Here is a 20,830-nt window from a genome sequence, read left to right on the forward strand (position 1 = left end):
ACTAATTTGACAAGATGTGCGCTTGTGAATTTTGACTCCCCTGATTAATTTGTTCTGCAGTTAAGGGCGAAACAAGCCATCTATTTTTATTTATAAAACCTGCTTTGCTTGGATCATTTTCTGCGCCGTGCTGTGAGCCTGCGGGTTTCTGTCTGCACACAAGCGCTGAGGCTGAAAACTGGGGTCCGCTCCCCATAAATGAGCAGTGATGGAGGGTGATGGTTTGTGCTCCACACAGCCTGGTCTAACACGTCAGGCATCTCCAGGAACGCAAATTTGAAACAGATTTAGGCCAAAAACACCATTTCGGTAGCGCTGTGAGACAGCGGTGGCACCAGCCAAAGACACGTGGTCCTAAGTGATTTTTCTGGTGAAAAGAAAACCAGCAAGTGCTGGTGAGTGAAGACACGCAGTGGATAGAAAGGATTTTTGGAAGAGAGTTCTCTTAGATTTATGTGCCTAATGGGGCTCCTCAATACTTTTGATTTTAGCTGTAAAGCCTAAATTACTCTTAAGAAGGACCTTGCACTTAACCAATATAGCAGAGGCTTCTTCCACCCTTAGTGGCTTCATTTTTTATGATTTGATTCCTTTGTGAACATATGGCACTAGGAGGACTGTGTTCTTTCTTCACAGGAAAAAAAGCAATAAAAAACAATAAAAAACCATTCCTTTCTGTATGGTCCCTTCAGATAAGTCCTACTTCTGTTTATCAAACGTAACACGCGATAAGCTGGATGTTTGAAGTTTGTGATGGCTAGCTTATTGCCTTGATTTTCAGATTAACGTCTGCAAAGCTTCCTGTAAGAATTTGCGTTTGAAATTTTAATTTTGGCTTAATTCAGAGGTTTCTGTGGCTCAGTGAGAAAACAGAAAGGAGCAAATGGGCAAATGCTGGGGTAGATCATCCCCCTCAGGAGCTTCAGAGGAGTTTTAGGATTCCTGCAAAGTGGGAGCCGGTGCCACCGAGACTCATCATCTCCTCGTGATCCGTGGGGTGATGGAGAGGATGTGATGAGGCGTCCTGGGTGAATCACATCCTGCCCTCTGCAAAGCGGGGAGAGCAGCAAAACAAGATCAAAATCCACGAGAAGGTTTCTAGGGAGATCTCAGGAGGAAGGAGCAGGGAATGGAGAGATTGTTTCCCCAGAGATAATTACTCTTCGTGCGTTTTTTCACATGAAGACGCAGAACTTACGTGACTATTTATTGGGAATTTGCTGTCTGACTTTTGACGTTTGAAGGAATCGAGTTTCAAGTGCTAATTATTTCTCTTTATGCAAGACGTAAATGAAGTTTCTGTGTTTTCTAAACTGTAAATGTATTTTAATTAGCAAAAACACGGGCTTCATTCAAATGAGGAATTAAGCACTTTGCTAAAAGCAGCTTTCTTTTGCAACTTTTAAAACATTTTCTCTCCTTTCTTTTACTTGTATTCACAAGTTTAAGTGTTATAAAAAGAAAAAACCCACCGCCAAACCCACAAATGCACGTTGCTGTTTCCTCGGTGGTGGTGGTGAAGTTGTGCCCACACCCCCCATTTATCCTGTATCACCCTGACAACACAGATTGCTGCTTTTGAGGGGAAATTTGGAGCCCTGCTCTCTGCCAGGCAAGCAGGGAGCGTTGCTTTAAGCAAAGGCCCTTTTCGTTTTTTTCCCCATCCCCTGCGTGATTCACTGTGGGTGGGAGGTGGGAGAAGGTGGTTGTGTGTTCCCAAACCTCTGGGATTTTACCTCGGTGAAGTCCAACGCGCTAACGCTGGTTTTTAGGAGTTTGGTACGAGAAACTTGATGAAACTCAGTTCTCCTTTACGCTGTTTGCAGTGTGGGGGCAGCTCAAAGCACAGGGCAGGAGCCTTGTGCCGTGTCTTATAGCATCACAGAACCACTGGGGTTGGAAGAGACCCTCAAGATCATTGAGTCCAGTTATTAACTTATTAGCTCGATCTTGTTTGGTGCTTTTTTTTTTGTTGGTGGTTCTTCTTTTGTTTGGGTTGGTTGGGGTTGGGTTGGTTGGGGTTTGGTAGTGGTGGTGGCTTAGTTTGGTTTTTGGGTTTTGTTGTTGTTGTTTTATGTTTTGAGGGGTTTTTTTGTGGCACAGAAGTGCAATAGATCTAATCTCTTTGGACTTCTGTAAAACAGATGTTTTTATATGAGGGAAGTGAAATAGTTCAGTGGGGGATAAGATTATTATAAGAAGTGTAAAATTTGTGGACATAGTTATGGAATTTGCTGAAGGATGGGGAACACCTCAGTTGATACTTCTATGAATAACATTGCCATAAAATCCACGCAAAATTTACAGATGACAACGAAGTCCAAGCACTTTGTATTGAGATATCAAACAAATGCCAAAGAAGGTGCTATGTCCCTGGAACACTGTAATAGTATAAACAACAAATACTAACAACAAAAACATGAATTGGCTCTTGCTGACATTGGCATGATTGGTTATCTCCTTGTAGCTCTTCATCACATGCAAAATAAACCTTTAGAAATCAACACTGGCACTGACCCATGTCCCTGAGAACCTCATCTAGTCGTGTTTTAAACCCCTCCAGGGATGGTGACTCCAGCACTGCCCTGGGCAGCCTGTTCCAATGCCCCACAGCCCTTTGGGGAAGAAATTGTTCCCCAGATCCAACCTCAACCTCCCCTGGCGCAACTTGAGGCCGTTTCCTCTGCTCCTGGCGCTTGTTCCTGGGGAGCAGAGCCCGACCCCCCCTGGCTCCAAGCTCCTTTCAGGCAGTTCAGAGATCAGAAGGTCTCCCCTCAGCTCCTGTTCTCCAGCTGAACCCCCCAGGTCCCTCAGCCGCTCCATCACACTTGTGCTCCAGCCCCTCACCAGCTCCGTTCCCTTCTCTCAACTCACTCCAGCATCTCAAGGCCTTTCTTATCTTAAGGGGCCAAAACTGACCTCAGGATTCAAGGTTTGGCCTCCCCAGCACCCATTCACCCTTCTGCGTGGCGGTACCACCTCAGGCACCTCCTTGTTTTCATTGTCACCCTCTTCCTCTTTATTTCTTCCTTGCATTTGATTGCTCTGCAAGAATGCTTTTTTTTTCCTTAAACTTGACTAAATTTGTCCGCAGCCTTAGATCTCTCTGATTACAAGCAGAGTTTGACTTGTACTCATTCAGCATAAAAGAACGGGGATGTATTTGTTTTCCTTCCTCCCTTTCCGCCGGCGTTGGGCCCTCACGTGGAGATCTCGGCGAGATGTTTGATATTTAATGTTCTTAGCGGTTGAGCTATTAACAATCAAACTCTATTTGTGTTATTGAACCAACTGTTACTGCTAAAAGTAGCTGTTGGAGGAGCGGAGGGTGCGCTGGGTCGGGCGCCGTGAATCACCGCGGCAGATGGCAGCTTAAAGCAGCAGCTCCGGCATTAACCATTTTCTCAATAACCACCCTCTCTGCTGGAAAAATCACTTATTTTTCCAAATCTGCTGAACTTGTTTTTTGTAGTGAAATGTGCCAGGATGTGGTTTCCTGTTTTAGAGCAATTAAAGTTATTGCAAGAATAAAATGATGTTGAATTCTGTTGGATGCAAGGCGGTATGTATAAATGCAGATGTGCAGTCAAGAGTTAACTGTTTTCTAACACATTGACTTTTGTATCTTTTTTCGTTGTTTTTTAGTCATTAACACCTGGATATGTGCAGGGAACATTTGAAATGGCAAATAAGGAAGAAAACAGAGAGAAAAACAGATATCCTAACATCCTGCCGTGTAAGACATTACCTTTTCTATGAAATCAAACAATTGACTGGCACTGAGCATGCTGGTAGTAGTGTTCATTTACTGAAAATATTTGGGTAATATGATTTCACTGGGCACAAATACTCTTCATATATATATGTTTGTGCAAAACCTGTTTTGCTGTGGCCTGATCTAGCGTTGATCGTCATCTTTTCTGTAGCATTTCTCAGGTGCTGCACTGTAAAGCTTTAGCCCTGGCTGAGTTCTAACGAATTACACCGTGCCAAATGGATATTTTAGTGTCTCGGGTTAGTTCTTTGGGAAGCCTGTGCTCAGCCTGGCCTCCTGCTTGCAAGGAAATAACAGATTTCATGTCGATTCACATGCAAATGTGCTTGTAATGTGTTTTCTTCCAGATGATCATTCCAGAGTGATTTTGACCCAAATCGATGGCGTCCCATCTTCAGACTACGTTAATGCATCATATATAGATGTAAGTTGCCAGTTGTCCGCTGTTGGCTAAACTGCAAACTTTGTGAATTAAACAAGTATTTTTTCTGCGGGCATATGTTGGCATTTCGTCTTCTAACTGCTTTATTTATTTCTGCAGGGCTATAAAGAAAAGAATAAATTCATAGCAGCACAAGGTAATTTATTCTCATTTCTCTATTCTGTACATTTTATGACCGAAAGTATTTAATTTTTGGCGCGTTTTAAAGGTTATTTTCGGCTGCAGGTGGTGGCCAAATGTGAGATGGGGTTTAGAGGTTACAGTTAAAATAAAGCGAGCCTGAGGTAACCCCCTGCCTTTAGACCCGCAGATACTGCTCTGAGCAAAGAGCTTCACGTTCCCCTTCCATTCCCACTTCGCTGCTCTTTTTTTCTTCATCTACTTACTGGTGGTTTGAAAAATGTCTCCTGATAATACAGACTAAGTGATTCTTATGCAGGAATTAAATAGAAATCCTCAACAATGCTCCTGCCATAGCCCGCTTAAAAGAGCAATAATAATATTTCAAGAGAGGAGCTATCTGCTGGATGTGTAGTTCCGAATGCGTACAACTATGTAAAAGAAAATATGATTTTATTTAAGAAATATGTGGTATATTCCAAAACTGAGCAGTCAACATGGATCTGGGTGGGCAGAGGGTGTTTGTGTGGCCCTTGATGGGCTGGTCTCCATCATCCCCCCTGTGTTCTGTCTGCAGGACCGAAGCAAGAAACAGTGAACGATTTCTGGAGGATGATATGGGAGCAGAAATCGGCCATTATCGTCATGTTAACCAACCTGAAAGAAAGAAAAGAGGTAAAGAGCTCGCAGGGTGCTATGCGTTCCCAAAGCAGCTGCCATGTCCGGCCAGTTGTGTTTTGACCACTTCCTTCTCCAGCCCCGTCAGCACAGCTGCCTTTCTGCTCATTAGTGCCGTTTTAATTTCCAAAATACAAATTTCTACGTGTAGATCTCAAGGAAGCAACTCCGATAGCTAATTTTGTCCTGTGTAGACTTGGTATTGTTTTATTTTTGCAGTTTAAGGCTGCGCTTGTGGGTGGGTTGGTTAGAATTGAAGATAAAGTCTTGATTTGCCTTTTTGAGAGTTAGGTTTCAAAATTCAAAATTAAAACCCACTTTTTCTCATGACGTTGCTGCTTTTCCTTACTGTCCCCCATTCCTCCTTGTACGTGTCTCACTCCTCGCATTGTGTGAGACTTTCTGCGGGTCCTGGCAGGATGCTGAGATGCACATGAGAAGCGTGAAACGTTTAACTTCATTCCTGCTTCACAGACTTGGGAAGCTCAGTTAAAATATTAAGCAAATGCACCATCGGAAACATAAAAGATGCTTTTTCATTATTTTCTTTTCCGCTGGGCTTGGCAAATGGAGCAACCTGCATCCTTATTTGAAATACATAAACTTCTCAAAAATCTGTGCCCAGGATATGAATCTTGTTTCCCTACAGCTAAAGCTGAAAAATAGTCAAGATATGACAGTCCACACAGTTATGCACCTCCTAACAAAAACTACATTTAATAAAAGCTGTTTAATTCCGGCTAGGTTAAAAAACAACTTCAAAACTATTCTCACCTTCTCTGCGTAAATTTAAGCATCAACAGCACTGGTAAAATGTTAAAGTTGTGTTTTGCTGGATGACAAACTCTGTGTACTCACATGCATATGTATGCACGCTGTTTTCAAATAACCTCATTGTTTCATGAGTGACCCACAAGGAAAGCAGATTCAGTGGTATAAAACACACTGTATGTTTGTGCAGGAAAAATGTTACCAGTATTGGCCTGACCAAGGGTGCTGGACCTACGGAAATATCCGCGTGTCCGTGGAAGATTGCATAGTTCTGGTGGACTACACCATCCGCAAGTTCTGCGTCCAGTCCGTGAGTAACAACGACGCTCTTGCTGGGTCTTCGTCTTAATTCTTAAAGCAGATTGTTGCAATCTCCAGTATTTGCTTCAGAGAAACGCAGGATATTAGTTAAATGTATTTGCGGATCAAGAAAGGTGTGGTAGGGGAGCAGGCTCTGCAGGTCAGCACGTGTGGTGTTGGATGTGGTTTGATGGATTGCAAGAGGTTCTTCTTGGTTTTCTTCATGTCTGTAGCCAGGGCCACAGAAAGTCCATCCCACGGCTGTCAGGGAGGGAGCACAGGAGCAGTGTCTTGACCTTTTTTGGGACAAATTGCATAAAGTGAATTTGAGTATTTAGAGTGGTCTGTAGATATTAGTTGGCCAATGTCAGCCAGCATTACAGCCGGATTTCTGCTGTATCCCTGGTCTCTAGCTCAAGAGGAAGCTTTAGGTCACAAGACAGATGGTGGGGATGGCTTTGCTCTTGTCCACAGTGTGTAGCAAGTTGCTAGAGATCCTCACCCCCGAAAGGGAGGGCTGTTGTGTTTGCAGTGCAATGACCGTCTAATTCAAATTGAAGACTGAAGACAATATGGGCTGGTGAGGGGTGACAAACCACGTATAGTGTGTAGAGCTCCATGGAGAGCTCAGAACCCTTCAAAACACGTGTGGATTTACTCAGCACTGGTTACAGATTCTGATCTGTGGAGCAGTGTCTGCTGATGGAGCGTGGAGATCCCTGTGGTCTGACTAGTCATTGCTGATACGGCATCGCCGATGAAAATGCTCAGAAAGCAGAATGGGAAGGAGGAACAGTACAGACATGTACGTTCTGTGCATAAGCTGAAGGGCTGGAAAGTTTATGAATGGACCCAACTGCCTTTCAGTTGTTGATCTCTATGTGTTCGTAGGGTTTGGTTATCACTGATGGAGACAAAGCCACCTTAAAAACCAACTGGCTTTCTCCAGGTCAAAAGAAACGGTCTCGCCCTTGGCTAAAACAGACCGAAAGCTTGTGAGACAGATAGGCTTTCTAACCCTAGGCATAGGTTGTGGTTAGTGAAGGCAGGTGAAACGATGCTGAGCTCTGCTGTCGGTACTCCTGTGGTATCTTCTCTTTTATTCCTGAAGCGCAGGTCAGATGGTGAACCTGTTGGTAGGCGGCCATCAGAGGTGCAGCCCTTCTTTCATCTCTAATACTGATGTGGCATTTGGTATCTCGTAGCCATGCAGATCCTGAATGGTTAGACTGGATTTTGAGAAGCTCACCTGCTAAAAGACGTGTCGTCAGCATTTTATAAGTCAAAAAAGACCTAAGATTTGGTCCATTATTAGCATAAATTGTGAGTCTCACTCTTCACAGTCCCATCCTGGGATTATTCCAGTTTTCCCTGCAAAGGTGCATTTCAATAATCTATGGTAATTTTACCCTGTGTTTATATTTTACATACACTGTAAACTTCTAAACCTTGAGTCAGGCTCTAAGTATTGCAGGGATTAGTCATAAATAATCACAGCAGTTTGTTTATGAATCTTTGCATGAAAAATGAAGTGTCAAACCTGGAGTCTGTATTCCCTGCAGCTTCATGATGGTTGTAAAGCTCCGAGGCTCGTTACGCAGCTTCACTTTACCAGCTGGCCTGATTTCGGGGTGCCTTTCACGCCTATTGGGATGCTGAAATTCCTGAAAAAAGTCAAAACATTGAATCCTGCCCACGCTGGACCAATTGTGGTTCACTGTAGGTATGTGTGTGTTCTTCAAGCCATTCTCTTAGCTTGCCCTGGAGTTACGTGTGTAATATCAAGGCTAAATGTTAATCTTCTGTTCAAAGACTATGGAGTTTGTGTGTTTATGTATGTGTGTATATATGTATATATTCACTCACATATTGCCCTTTACACAGATAAATATAAATAATATGCTGAGCTTCTTGAGAGCCCAGGATAAAAACCATTTCCAAAGATCTGTCTTTTCTGTCACTTTAATACTCAAACAGAAGTTTTTGTGTTGTTTTGGTTTTGTCTTGGAGTGATATCCAGTGTTTGGTATAAATATGTTCTTTGTCAGCAAAACAGACTTGTAATACAAATCAGTGACCTTTGCCACTAAATGCTCCTCTGAGAATTCATCCCCCACATCTCCCACAATAAACTTGCAGTTTGCTCTGTGAATTATCTGTTAAATGCTTAGAAAGTTTTGAATACAGACTTGCATTTAAGAGACTTAAATGCTGCAATTTAAAAAATGTTCTACATGCCAATACAGAACAAATTCCCACTCATTTGGTCACACACACGCGAACATCCTGCTCTTAAAGGCTTGTGCCAAAATGGTTATTATCTTATGTTAATGAAAGCACAGAGTCCAAATCAGCTTTAAAAGAAAAATCGCAATCTCTACAGCAGCTCTAAGTTCACAACTGGGCAAGTGTCTTTTTGGAGCATTTATTGTGGCAAGGTTAAAATGAAAAGAATAGCAGCTTTGTCTTTCTGGGTCTTGTTTTTAAGGAAATGGTTGTAGACTGATGTATTTGTTTCTTTTTCTCTTGTGTCAGACATCTAGAAATACTCCCCAAGAGTCCTTGAAGTGTGTAACTATTGAAAAAGAGCGGTTTTGTCCCAGCCAAGCCAGGCTTTTTCTTTCTTCATTTCCATCCAGGTCTTGCCTTGCTGGGATTCATCCTCTCTCCCAGGTGTTACACACAAGAGGCTTAAAGAAAAGCATTAAACAGAAAAAGCAGATTTTAGTGGTTTCATGCAGTCATTCCTCTGAGAAGCCCACAATATTTTTTTATAGCCTTTTGCCGTGATGTTCTGTGGACCCACTGGGAGATCCTGGGGACAGCAGGGTGACCATGAGCCAGCACTGGGCCCTTGTGGCCAGGAAGCCAATGGTACCTGGGGTGGGTTAGAAGGGGGTGGTCAGTAGGTCAGAGAGGTTCTCCTGCCCCTCTGCTCTGCCCTGGGGAGACCACACCTGAATCTTGTGTCCAGTTGTGGCCCCTCAGTTCCAGCAGGACAGGGAACTGCTGGAGAGAGTCCAGCGCAGCCACCAAGATGCTGCAGGGAGTGGAGCATCTCCCGTGTGAGGAAAGGCTGAGGGAGCTGGGGCTCTGGAGCTGGACAAGAGGACACTGAGGGGGGACTCATTCCTGGGGATCAATATGGAAAGGGGGAGTGTCAGGAGGATGGGGCCAGGCTCTTCTTGGTGACAACCAGTGATAGGACAAGGGGCAATGGGTTCAAACTGGAACACAAGAGGTCCCACTTAAATTTGAGGAGAAACTTGTTCCTGGTGAGGGTGGCAGAGCCTGGCCCAGGCTGCCCAGGGGGTTGTGGAGTCTCCTTCTGTGCAGACATTCCAACCCGCCTGGACACCTTCCTGTGTCACCTCATCTGGGTGTTCCTGCTCCATGGGGGGATTGCACTGGATGAGCTTTCCAGGGCCCTTCCAACCCCTGACATTCTGGGATTCTGTGAAATTGGGTGTGCGCTTTATTTTGCACCAGCAGGAAATTCTGTACTTGGTTTAATCAGCAGGACTAGAGACAAAATAAAGGAAAATACAGAATATCTTAATAAAAAATCTGTACAGATTTAAATGTAATGGTCCAGCTGAACACAGTAATGCTGTTGTGTGTGTGCAGTACTTCAGCCTGCTTTAGAAATAGAGAACGAGAGAGGTGACACTTAATTTCCGTTACGGTTCAGGATATGACACGATTGAATTGTTGAAAAAAGGAAAGGGAAACTCATCGATAGTGAGTAACCGCCGTTTTTAGCTTTTATAAGAACATCGCCCAGTCATTCCAAGCAGAAACTGCTCAATTGGAATGCTTTGGAAGTTAATAAAAGGCTAATTTAGCATTTGGAGGTAAAGAGTTGCAGATAAAATGGAGGGGGATTTCTGACAGGTTTTTTTTTCCCAGAAGTTTTTAGAAATATGTGTTTTCGAGGAGCAGAGAGTGACATTGAGGAATAGCTGAGTAAGGGATATTGTACAGGAGGCTGCGGGTGGATAAAATCAGGGAACTTCCAAGGCAAATGGTGAAGTTACCAGCTTGAGCAGGAAACACGAGGATTGAGTAAAATGCTGATCGGAAGTGAAGGGGCCTGGGGGCAGAGGTGCAGGGAGGGCCCAAGGATGTGGTGGTATCGGCAAAGGCAGGAGCTGTGGGTTGGTGGGGGGGTGACAGCTCATGGGACTGAGCCGTGAAGGACAAGCGTGAAGCGGCGATGAGTGCCCTGTGCTCAGGGGGGTTTCCAGGACACGTCAGGAAGAGGAAAATCTCTTTAAACTGGGAGTCAGGACAGTAGGACTCAAGGTGGACTCATCCACGGTGGCAGAGGTCAAATACAAACAAATCATGGAATGGTTTGGGTTGGAAGGGACCCTCAAAGGTCATCCAGTGCCCCCCCTGCCATGAGCAGGGACGTCTTCAGCAGCTCAGGTTGCTCAGAGCCCCGTCCAGCCTGGCCTGGGATGTCTCCAGGGATGGTTCATCCACCACCTCTCTGGCCAACCTGGGACAGGCTCTCACCACCCTCAGGGGCAACAATTCCTTCCTCATGTCCAGCATGAATCTTCCCTCTTCTAGTTTAAAACCATCACCCCTTGTCCTGTTGCAACAGGCCCTGCTCAAAAGTCTGTCCCCATCTTTCTTATCACCCCTTTTAATTACGGAAAGGCCGCAGGGTCACCATGGGGTGGAAGCCGTGGTGGCCTGTGTTCAATAGCCACAGAGGGACCATGGGGACGGTGTGTGGGAACGCTGGACAGGGATGTGGTTGGGAGAGGAGAGGGGAGCCTGACACACGGGTGATTAAACACAAAGGGATTAGGAGGCAGAAGGCTCTAGTCAGGTTGTTCACTGTGAAGACATTGCATGAAATTTTGGTGGAGGTCCATGGGTCTGCTCATCTCCATCGTCCTCCTAGACCTGTGGAATAAGAGGGCTTGGGGGTTTTAGTTTCACGTGGCATTTGCTGTTAAAAGTGCGTGTGAACATGGACTAAGTCATATTATACACGCAATATTTTTTTTCTGGTGTTATTTAAAACCAAACACTTCCTGGCTGGAAATCGATCAGTATCTTCGGGCATGCCGGGATGGGGGAGAGGGTTTGGTCGTGTTTCAGAAGGTGTTTGTGGACTTCACAGCAGCTGCTGAACAAAATAAGCTAACAGGAGGTTAAAGGAGAGCTATTAATCCCTAGCACAGGATGCCATGCCCTTTTCCTCTGGAAGGAAGAGCGCAAAGTCGCTGCAGTGGTGGAATTTCTAGTGATCGTGCTCCCTCTTGTGGCTGTCATAGCTATATAGCTGTATAGCTATACAGCTATATAGCTATACAGCTATATAGCTGTATAGCTATATAGCTATATAGATAGGGAAGTTTTTTGGATGGCAGTTGGGAAGTGTAGAATTAGTAACAATTATCTAACTGGCATGTGAAAAGAGAAAAATAAGAAAAAAGATCATCTTAGTAGAAATAATAATAATTATTATATTATATGGCTATAATATAATAATTATAATTATTATATAAGTATATAAATATATAATTATATATTTATATTATAATTTAATTATACTACTACTACTACTACTACTACTACTACTACTACTACTACTACTACTTATTATTATTATTATTATTATTATTATTATTATTATTATTATTATTATTATTATTATTATTATTATTATTATAATATCTGGTCAAGCAGAATTTTTTCCAAACGGCTTTTCTAATATAATTCTGATGTCATTATTTCTGAGCTGTTAAGAGGTGACTTTTTGTGTTAAAAACTTACACACCTGGGTTTTGTTTTGTTTTTTTTGCTATAGTTAAAGTAAAAGCTGGAATTTAGGGGTTCACAGTATTGCAGCGCAGTGTTACAGCACAGGTTGTAGCTCTGCCATTGCCGTAGCATTTCCTGGCACTCAGCTGTGCTGTTTTGTGTCTGGTTTTGTTTCCAAGCGCCGGCGTGGGTCGCACGGGCACGTTTGTGGTGATCGACGCCATGATCGACATGATGCACGCGGAACAGAAAGTGGACGTTTTTGAGTTCGTTTCAAGGATCCGGAATCAGCGTCCGCAGATGGTTCAGACTGACGTAAGTGGACTTTAGCTGGTTGAAATTACAACTTTTCATGGCCGGGGAAGAATATGCTTCTGTATTTCCACTCTGATGTGCATCCCAGTATGTCTTGTTCTGTTGCACACCCAGATAACTGGAAAATCAACAATGTCCAGCAGAAGGATGGGGTTGGGGAAGGTGGTAAAGGAACTTCAGGGCTGTGCAGACCACCGTAATGCACATTATCTTTAGGTATCATGTCCAGGTTTCCACAAGCACAAGAGAGTGGAATTTTAGAGAATGTGAGCAATATAGCAGGAAAACTCCATTTTAGCTTAAGGTATATTGTGATAATTAGTAAATGATAGACCAAATGAGATAGATAACCATGCTGCCTTTAATAGTTCCACTTGCCTGCTTGGCAATGTGCTTCTATCACTGGTTTTTGTTGGTTCCAGATGCAATACTCCTTCATCTATCAAGCCTTACTCGAATACTACCTCTACGGTGACACGGAGCTGGATGTGTCATCCTTAGAAAAACACCTACAAACGTCACACAACGCGGCGCCCAACCTCGTCAAAATAGGCCTAGAAGAGGAATTTAAAGTAAGTATGAAAGGCCTTTGGGTTTCTAGCTGTGCAAACACGTAGACCAAAAACATACTTGAAAGGCAGCAAACACTGGGAAAAGAAAATGTAAAAATAAGTAGCCACGAGTTAAAAAATCAGAAGTATTGGTCTGTCTGGAATGCAAACATGAAGTATTCTACTTTTTCCAGAATTCCTAGGTTTGTTTTTGCTGCCCACTGCACCAGCAAGGCTGCATTAAAATGCAGAGAGCAGCATTTAGTTGTTCTGTGTATTCCGAAAAGCACTTGGATGGCTCAGGAGCCAAAAGAGCCCAGAGCTGTATATAAGAGCCCCTGATTTCCAGTGAATTGAACACAGTCTTATAGAGCAGCTGCCAAGTGATTTCACAGAGATGGGGGGTTATTTTCAATAGCTTGTTGCTGCTACTAGAAATGCTACTGGAACTGATATGCTCCTGAAACTCGGCACCTGGCAAATACAGACCTGAAAAATCAACTTGCATTTTGAAAAGTAAAATTAATCTGAATTCAAATTGAATTTATATGAAATAATTGCTGAAATGCAACTGTGCCGCTGTGCTTGTTTTCTGATAAGTCCCACCTGAGAAGCAGCCTATTATTATTGTGTTATCTTGCGCAATCTTGCGGGTGTACAATATATCCTATATTAAAAAGAAATGTTGGGGCAAGAGCAGTGTTTGTCTTCTGTATCCCGGGAATGCTGTCAACACAAACTGAAGAAATAATAAGGAATATTGGTCTCTTCGCCAGCAGAAGCTTGAAAATAGGCAGAGCCAAGTTGTGGGATTTGGTGCCTGCCAGTCCCTAAACTTGTGTGACCTTTTCATTCCAGAATCAGGGTGTTGTGATGCAGGGAAAGCCCCGTCCAGGACTAAAGACCAGAGTTTTAATGCTCCAAACAGGATTGTAATCATAATAATTGGAATTAAATTAATATCGGTATGAATTCAGTTCATGTTTTGGCCATAAAGGAAGTGAATGAAGTTTGTAAAAGAGGATTTTCTCAGTATTTGAGAACAGCGTGGAAATGAAAAGGCTGTTACCTTTGTGTGCTGATGGTGCTGGTCAGGCTGCTGCTTCCATAGAGGCTGCAAAGAAGTAATGAAATAATTTGATAAAATGGTATGCAGAACGTTTTATTAAAAGGCATTTTCCGAAGTGGCTAATTTTATGAAAGTAGATTTCCATGCGTCAAATTTGAGAAACTCCTACCTTTGCAAAAGGAATGGGTGCTCTGTGCTTCTGAAAGTCTTGCTCAGACAGTCCAAAAGTGTCTTAAAACAAAACAAAACCAACCAACCAAACCCCAAACAAATAGAAAACCACACACAAACCCCAACCAAACAAGAAAACCCCCAAAGGTTTAAAAACCTGTCATTAAACTTGATTGACATGCCTTGGGTGCATGTTCAGATTCTTGAATTGTTATCAGCAGGAAAAAATGATGACTGTTATTCTTAATTGATTTTTATAGACAGTACAATGAAGTGGCTTCTGTGACAAGTCGCTCTCGCTTTGACTGCGCTGCTGTTTTGTACCCAATAAAGACGCGTCGGAAGCTCCGGGTGCGGGATCTGGTGAGCGGGAACCGTTCCTGTCCCACTGAGTCCTCATCCTCGTTTCTGTGCTTTGTTACAGAAGTTAACGAACGTTCGAATAATGAAGGAAAACATGAGAACTGGCAATCTCCCTGCAAACATGAAGAAAGCTCGAGTCATCCAGATTATCCCGTGTAAGATCAACTTTTTGTGTAGGGAAACAAGCGCTATAATTACACAATTATCTGTCGTGAGTGCACACGATATCTATATGTTGATAACACAGCTCATATCAGAGCACAGCTCGGTTGGGGGAACTCAAGAATTGAGATCCTGCTTAGATTTGGAAACTGGAGTTCTGCAAATAATTACTATGTGTGTCTTAAAGAGAAGGAGTTTTAACTTCTCTGCCTGGAAAATTCAAATGGTTTGGAAACCTTGTTACACTGCTCAGAGTAGGAGGTTTTTTGCCGCCCTTTTTGCCGATGTGTCTGCTCTGAAGTTCTAGAGCACTTGATACAAACAGCACCATCCTCTCCTTATAACGTGTAGTGCCCTCAAAAAGTGTCTGCAGACAATTTAATGAATTGGTTTTGACTTTATCAATGTAAAATTTATTACGGTCAGATACTTCTCAGGGCTGAATTAAATAATTGAGCAGTTTCGCCTTTTAAAGCAACATATTTTCTGTGGGATTCCTTGCGTGGTCCGGAGCAGCACTGTGATGCTGCACCTGAAAACGCAAATTTCAGCCTTCACTGGCTGTATCTTCTGTGAATGGAAAAACAAAACAGCATAAAAACAAGGGCACACACTCACTAAATCCTGGAGAAGATTTTTGAGACACTCTTTGGCTTTCAGATTAAAGATTTTGTGGGTTTTGTGCTTTCACAAATGTAACAGTGGAGCAGTCCATGTGCAGTTAGCAATAGTAAGACTAGACTTTTTCTTTTTCCAGATGATTTTAATAGAGTGATTCTGTCGATGAAAAGAGGGCAAGAGTATACAGACTACATCAATGCTTCCTTCATAGATGTATGTATAAAAATTTCCGTGTATTTAAATTGCAAGTCAGATGTTTTGCTGTTGCTGAAAAGTCTTTTTAAAGAGACACAATCAACTTTGCTTGTGAAGAACAGGAGCTTTTTTGTTTGGCTTTTGAGATTTCCCAAATACATTTCTTATCTGGTATTTTCAATTTGAGATGAAATGGTTGTGTAATTTTAAACATTCATGTTGTTGTTAGATTTGTAAACTAAGGTTTTGATTAAATTCTAACAGGAAGCGAAACAAATCAGCTGTAAGCTGACAGCCAACAGTTCCGTTATCTGTGTTCAGGTTGAGGATGTAAATGTGCTTTTCTGAGGAAAGGAAAAAGAGAAGTCCCTGGTTAGCACGAGGAAAGGCTGTCGCGGTGTTTGGGAATCAAGGTTTACCTGGGCAGGTTCCATTAATTCCTGATTTTGTTCCTGGCTTCTTTTGGAACCTGGACAACACCTTCCACCATGTCTTACTTTAATTTGGAATTAATGATATCCTTAAGCAGTAAAACCTCATTAGTTATTGAGGATTGTGGATAGCAGAGCTGTGAAGTTCACATCAGTAGGTAAACAGAACTGTAGCTCAAAAATTGAGTTAAATGTTAACAACTGCAGCCCTTGGCTCTGCTACAGAATTACAATCATTTCATTGCGAAATCCTTGCGATCCCCTATTACTGCTGAATTTCATCCCTTCAGCCACGACTGTGAAAAGCCATAAAATATAACGCAAGACTGTGAATTTGGTTTTGGTTTATTTCCTGCATTTCTGCCAACGAGCAAGAGTCAGGTGGGCTCGGTGGCACCGAATTTGCAGGAACCACCGTGTTGTTGAGCAGCGTGGCTGATGGGACCGGTTGCAGTAGTGACCTCCTCCCCGCCCATCACCTTCCATCCCTCTTGAATTCCCATGTCACGACATCAATGTGACACATCGTGGGGTTTCTCCGCAGGGCTATCGCCAGAAGGATTATTTCATTGCCACGCAGGGCCCGCTGCCGCACACGGTGGAGGATTTCTGGCGCATGGTGTGGGAGTGGAAGTGCCACACCATCGTGATGCTCACCGAAGTCCAGGAGAGGGAGCAGGTATGTGTCGCGCAGCCACCAGCTCCGTGAACACTGCCAGGTTGCTGTGAACACCTGTGAAATGTGAGCATTAATATTAGAATCGTAGAATCATTTTGGTTGGAAGAGACCCTCGAGATTGAGTCCAACCATTAACCCAATGCTGGCACTAACCCGTGTCCCTGCGAACCTCATCCTCAACCCCTCCAGGGATGGTGACTCCAGCGCTGCCCTGGGCAGCCTGTTTCAATGCCCCACAGACCTTTCCATGAAGAATTTTTTCCCAATATCCAATCTAAACCTCCCCTTGCACAACTTGAGGCCATTTCCTCCATTAGGTAAACTATTTGCTGTCTACAAATTTCAGCATTCCGGTATTTTTTACCTTTCCTAACATGAGCTCTTGCTTTGCCATTTGGTGTGGGCCAATGTTGCTGCTTTTTGCTTGAATTGGCAGAAAACCCACCAAAACAATGGAAAATTATGGTGTGTGAAAGGGCCCAGTTGGTATTAAAAGCAAACAATTTATAGCGATGCCTGACATGGAACAGCGGTTTAGGATTTGGGAACAGCTGGACAAAACTTTTGTGGCAATGTCCCTCCCTGTTCTGCCACTATTGGCTCCTGTGGCTTATTCTGAACCTCTCCTGGTACATCATTAATTAATTAATGGAGTCCTGTCTACCTCTGGGTGCTGCAGTGTGAAGATTCAAGGTTCAGTGCTGCAACCAGGGTGCTTTAGTGCTGTGAATTGTTTTTTGGGGTGGTTTTGGGACACTTTAACAACATTGCATTGCTTTCAGGAGTTGCTTATTTTACTTGAAAGCAATATTTGACATCTATGACTCTTAAGCCCTTTTCATCTTAGCGGTTTATATTATATAAATATTTTATTAGGGTATTCTTGTTTATTAGCCTTTTCATTACAAAGCGTTTGGAGCACATTTATTATGCTGTATGTCACCTCCTATATCTCATATTCATGATAATGTAGATAACTGGAAAAAAGTTCAAGGAACATTTACAATTCCTTCTCAACTTTCAGGAAAAATGCTGCCAGTACTGGCCATCAGAGGGCTCTGTAACTCACGGAGAGATAACCGTAGAAATCAAGAATGACAGCCTGTTAGATGCCATAAGTGTGAGGGACTTCCTAGTTACGTACAATCAGGTAATTAAATTACATGAGTTTGTCAGTTTGTTTTTTTCTGCATTTGGAGGCATTTACAAATACGACTATGTAGCTTAAGAGCTGGAATTTCTATCTAAAGATAAATGTGGTTAATCAACATCTGACGTGGGGTCAGTCGAAAGGAAGTTTGTATGAAATATTTGTGCTTGAAGCCTCATGAGGATTCTGGTCAGTAAAACATCCTTCATCCAAATGGGATGCAGGCTTTGTTTGTGTTTTGTTGTTGCTGTTATTCTTGTATTTTCTGCCATCTCACACATAATGTTCTTTTATAGATATTTTAAAATCCTGTGAAGCATTTCACAGCACATGCACTTGCCTCTGCCTGACAGCTCTTCCTTTATGTTGCTTTGCTACAGGCACCATCTCCTCAAAACCTGGTTTTGATCTTTTGGGTGTCCATCTCTTCACTCACTGCATCGTTTCGTTAGGGTCTGATTTGCGTTGCTCTTTTTGAAAAACAACCAGAAAAATTACTTGCAGTTTAGAATATAACTCATTTAACTCCTTATTCCCAGGCTGCCAGTACAAAACCGTGTCCAGAGTCTTCCTGTCAAACTCGGTCACCAGATGTCCCCTTTGTGGACATGTTGAAAGCACCTGGCATCGGCAGAGACCACGTGTTTTCGACTCTGTGTGGCTCGCAAGATGTGGAGTAAAATTGCCAGAATATTAACATTGCCAGAATATTAACGTTGCATCCATACCCGGTTATAATGCTGTCATGGGAAGCAGCGAGCAGAAACATCAGGGTGGTTAAAGAGACTTTACTCATCCAAACCTGCCCAGAGGCCACTGCATTAGCATGCTATTAATACCTACGTGAACTTTTAGTGCGTTTTTAATCAGCAAGCATAAAGACAAGGCGAAAAATTGTCAAGTTTCCAAGCAGCAGGTGCGAAGATGAGCACATTTCATGAACTGCGTTGTTTTCGTGGCACTTTGGGTTTGGCCTGTGCATGATAAAAGCTTTCAACCATTGGCACTCAGAATGCATAACCTCTGAGTATATCCTTAGTAGCACCCAGTTGAAGCAGTTGTGCAAATCTAAAGGAAAATTATAGGTTTCAATTATCAGCACAGGGGATGAGGAATTAGGAGACAGAACTATCAGGTTTGCATGACCAATATATTATGGACGTTGCAAACAGGCCCCTCCACTATAGTGGTGCGAAATCTATGCTACAAATGTTTAAGGTTAGGAGTGTGTTTCCACTTTGAAGTTATGACGGGATCAATCTGGTGTTTTGCGGCACACAGGGTAACCAGGAGAAGCAAAGCAGGCTCGTTCGGCAGTTCCACTTCCACGGGTGGCCGGAGATCGGGATTCCTGCGGAAGGCAAAGGGATGATCGACCTGATCGCAGCCGTCCAAAAGCAGCAGCAGCAAACAGGCAACCACCCCATCACTGTGCACTGCAGGTAAACATCCTGTTTGAACTGTGGGATTGTCTCTGTCATGATCCCACCACTGAGAAATGTTGGACATCTGTGACAAGGACCTCCCCAGGACCAACCACTGCCTGGATAAGCTTCTCCAGCCTTTTGCTACAAAATATGATGCCGCTTCTGGAGTTTTGCTGAATTTCAGAGAATGCCCATTTGGTTTTAAATGAGTCACTGATTAGTTTTTCCTCTGAAAAAGAAAATACTATATTGAGCAGGGTAGGGGAAAGGGACCTGGGGGTCCTGGGGACAGCAGGATGACCATGAGCCAGCACTGGGCCCTTGTGGCCAGGAAGCCAATGGTACCTGGGGTGGGTTAGAAGGGGGTGGTCAGTAGGTCAGAGAGGTTCTCCTGCCCCTCTGCTCTGCCCTGGGGAGACCACACCTGGAATCTTGTGTCCAGTTGTGGCCCCTCAGTTCCAGCAGGACAGGGAACTGCTGCAGAGAGTCCAGCGCAGCCACCAAGATGCTGCAGGGAGTGGAGCATCTCCCGTGTGAGGAAAGGCTGAGGGAGCTGGGGCTCTGGAGCTGGACAAGAGGACACTGAGGGGGGACTCATTCATGGGGATCAATATGGAAAGGGGGAGTGTCAGGAGGATGGAACCAGGCTCTTCTGGGTGACAACCAGTGACAGGACAAGGGGCAGTGGGTGCAAACTGGAACACAAAAGGTTTCACTTAAATTTGAGAAGAAACTTGTTCCCGGTGAGTGTGGCAGAGCCTGGCCCAGGCTGCCCAGGGGGGTTGTGGAGTCTCCTTCTCTGCAGACATTCCAACCCGCCTGGACACCTTCCTGTGTAACCTCATCTGGGTGTTCCTGCTCCATGGGGGGATTGCACTGGATGAGCTTTCCAGGTCCCTTCCAACCTCTGACATTCTGGGATTCTGTGATTTATGCACCACTCGAATTATTCTTGTAGCATTATCAACAGAGAAATAGACTCACTGGCTATTTGGAAATATTTTGATAAAAGAACCTGTCTGCTGCTGCTCGAGTTAGAAATAGGAGCAGCCGTACTACAGCTGTTCTCTGCAGCTTATGTTGAATTTTATTTTGCTCTCATTTGAGTGCTGAGGTGCTGCCTTGGTCTCTGGTTTGTGTCTGGCTGTCTACAATGTCACCTGGATCTTCATGCTCTGTTGGAGCAAAGAGTCCCCAGGAGCCTGAGCCAGGACGCGGATTTGTTGGTGTTTTGGGACACGAGCTTGTTTTTAGCATATTCATTGTTAAAGCTTTCTCCTCCTTCCTTCACAAGTGTTTTGCTCTGTGCCGTTGTCATACATTTTCCCTGGAGAAGCCCCATGGTGGCTGCACGCTGTGGCATTGATGCCGTTTTGTGCTTGGTTCTGCAATCTGACAGATTTTATCAGCTGCTTGTTTTGCAATGCTGGGGTTCTGAATGATAATTAAAGGGGGTAAAGTATCCAGTAAAGTAAGAGATAAAACTTCTCCGTGAAGTGATACTTGAATCTTCAAATATAAATGGATGTAACTTTATGAATAAGTAAACACATTTCAAGTCCAGGCCTGATTTTTCAGAGTGTTCACATGAACCTGTGAAATCTTTTGTTCTTTTTTTTTATCCAACTACTTATAAACAGTTTAAGGAGCTTCTGAAAATTACAATTCTAAAGTAGCATCAAGGCATAGCCCTCAATAGTTTGGAAGGGTTTTGCTGAGTTGCCAACAGAATTCAAAGCCAATCTGTTCGAAATCCCAACTCATCTTCCATAGTGTGTGTGAGCTGACTTCTCTTTAGTTCCTGGGTACCTACGCTTTTTGTCTCT

General features: G+C 43.5%; 1 protein-coding gene across 5 annotated transcripts in view; it reads left to right on the forward strand.

Annotated features, from left to right (window-relative positions):
- Positions 1-20,830, forward strand: part of PTPRE (protein tyrosine phosphatase receptor type E) — a 98,597-nt gene that overhangs the window by 71,495 nt on the left and 6,272 nt on the right. For all 5 annotated transcript variants that reach the window (XM_082053258.1, XM_082053256.1, XM_082053257.1 and 2 more), the window contains 13 exons: positions 3,646-3,736; positions 4,123-4,199; positions 4,317-4,353; positions 4,915-5,012; positions 5,977-6,096; positions 7,649-7,809; positions 12,050-12,185; positions 12,608-12,757; positions 14,401-14,494; positions 15,259-15,335; positions 16,293-16,427; positions 17,452-17,577; positions 18,859-19,019. In XM_082053258.1, coding sequence (XP_081909384.1) covers positions 3,646-3,736; positions 4,123-4,199; positions 4,317-4,353; positions 4,915-5,012; positions 5,977-6,096; positions 7,649-7,809; positions 12,050-12,185; positions 12,608-12,757; positions 14,401-14,494; positions 15,259-15,335; positions 16,293-16,427; positions 17,452-17,577; positions 18,859-19,019 — 1,463 coding nt within the window. The remainder of the gene's footprint in view (positions 1-3,645; positions 3,737-4,122; positions 4,200-4,316; positions 4,354-4,914; positions 5,013-5,976; positions 6,097-7,648; positions 7,810-12,049; positions 12,186-12,607; positions 12,758-14,400; positions 14,495-15,258; positions 15,336-16,292; positions 16,428-17,451; positions 17,578-18,858; positions 19,020-20,830) is intronic.

This window comes from Streptopelia decaocto (assembly GCF_964273445.1).
Source record: "Streptopelia decaocto genome assembly, chromosome: 5".
Taxonomy (NCBI): Eukaryota; Metazoa; Chordata; class Aves; order Columbiformes; family Columbidae; genus Streptopelia; species Streptopelia decaocto.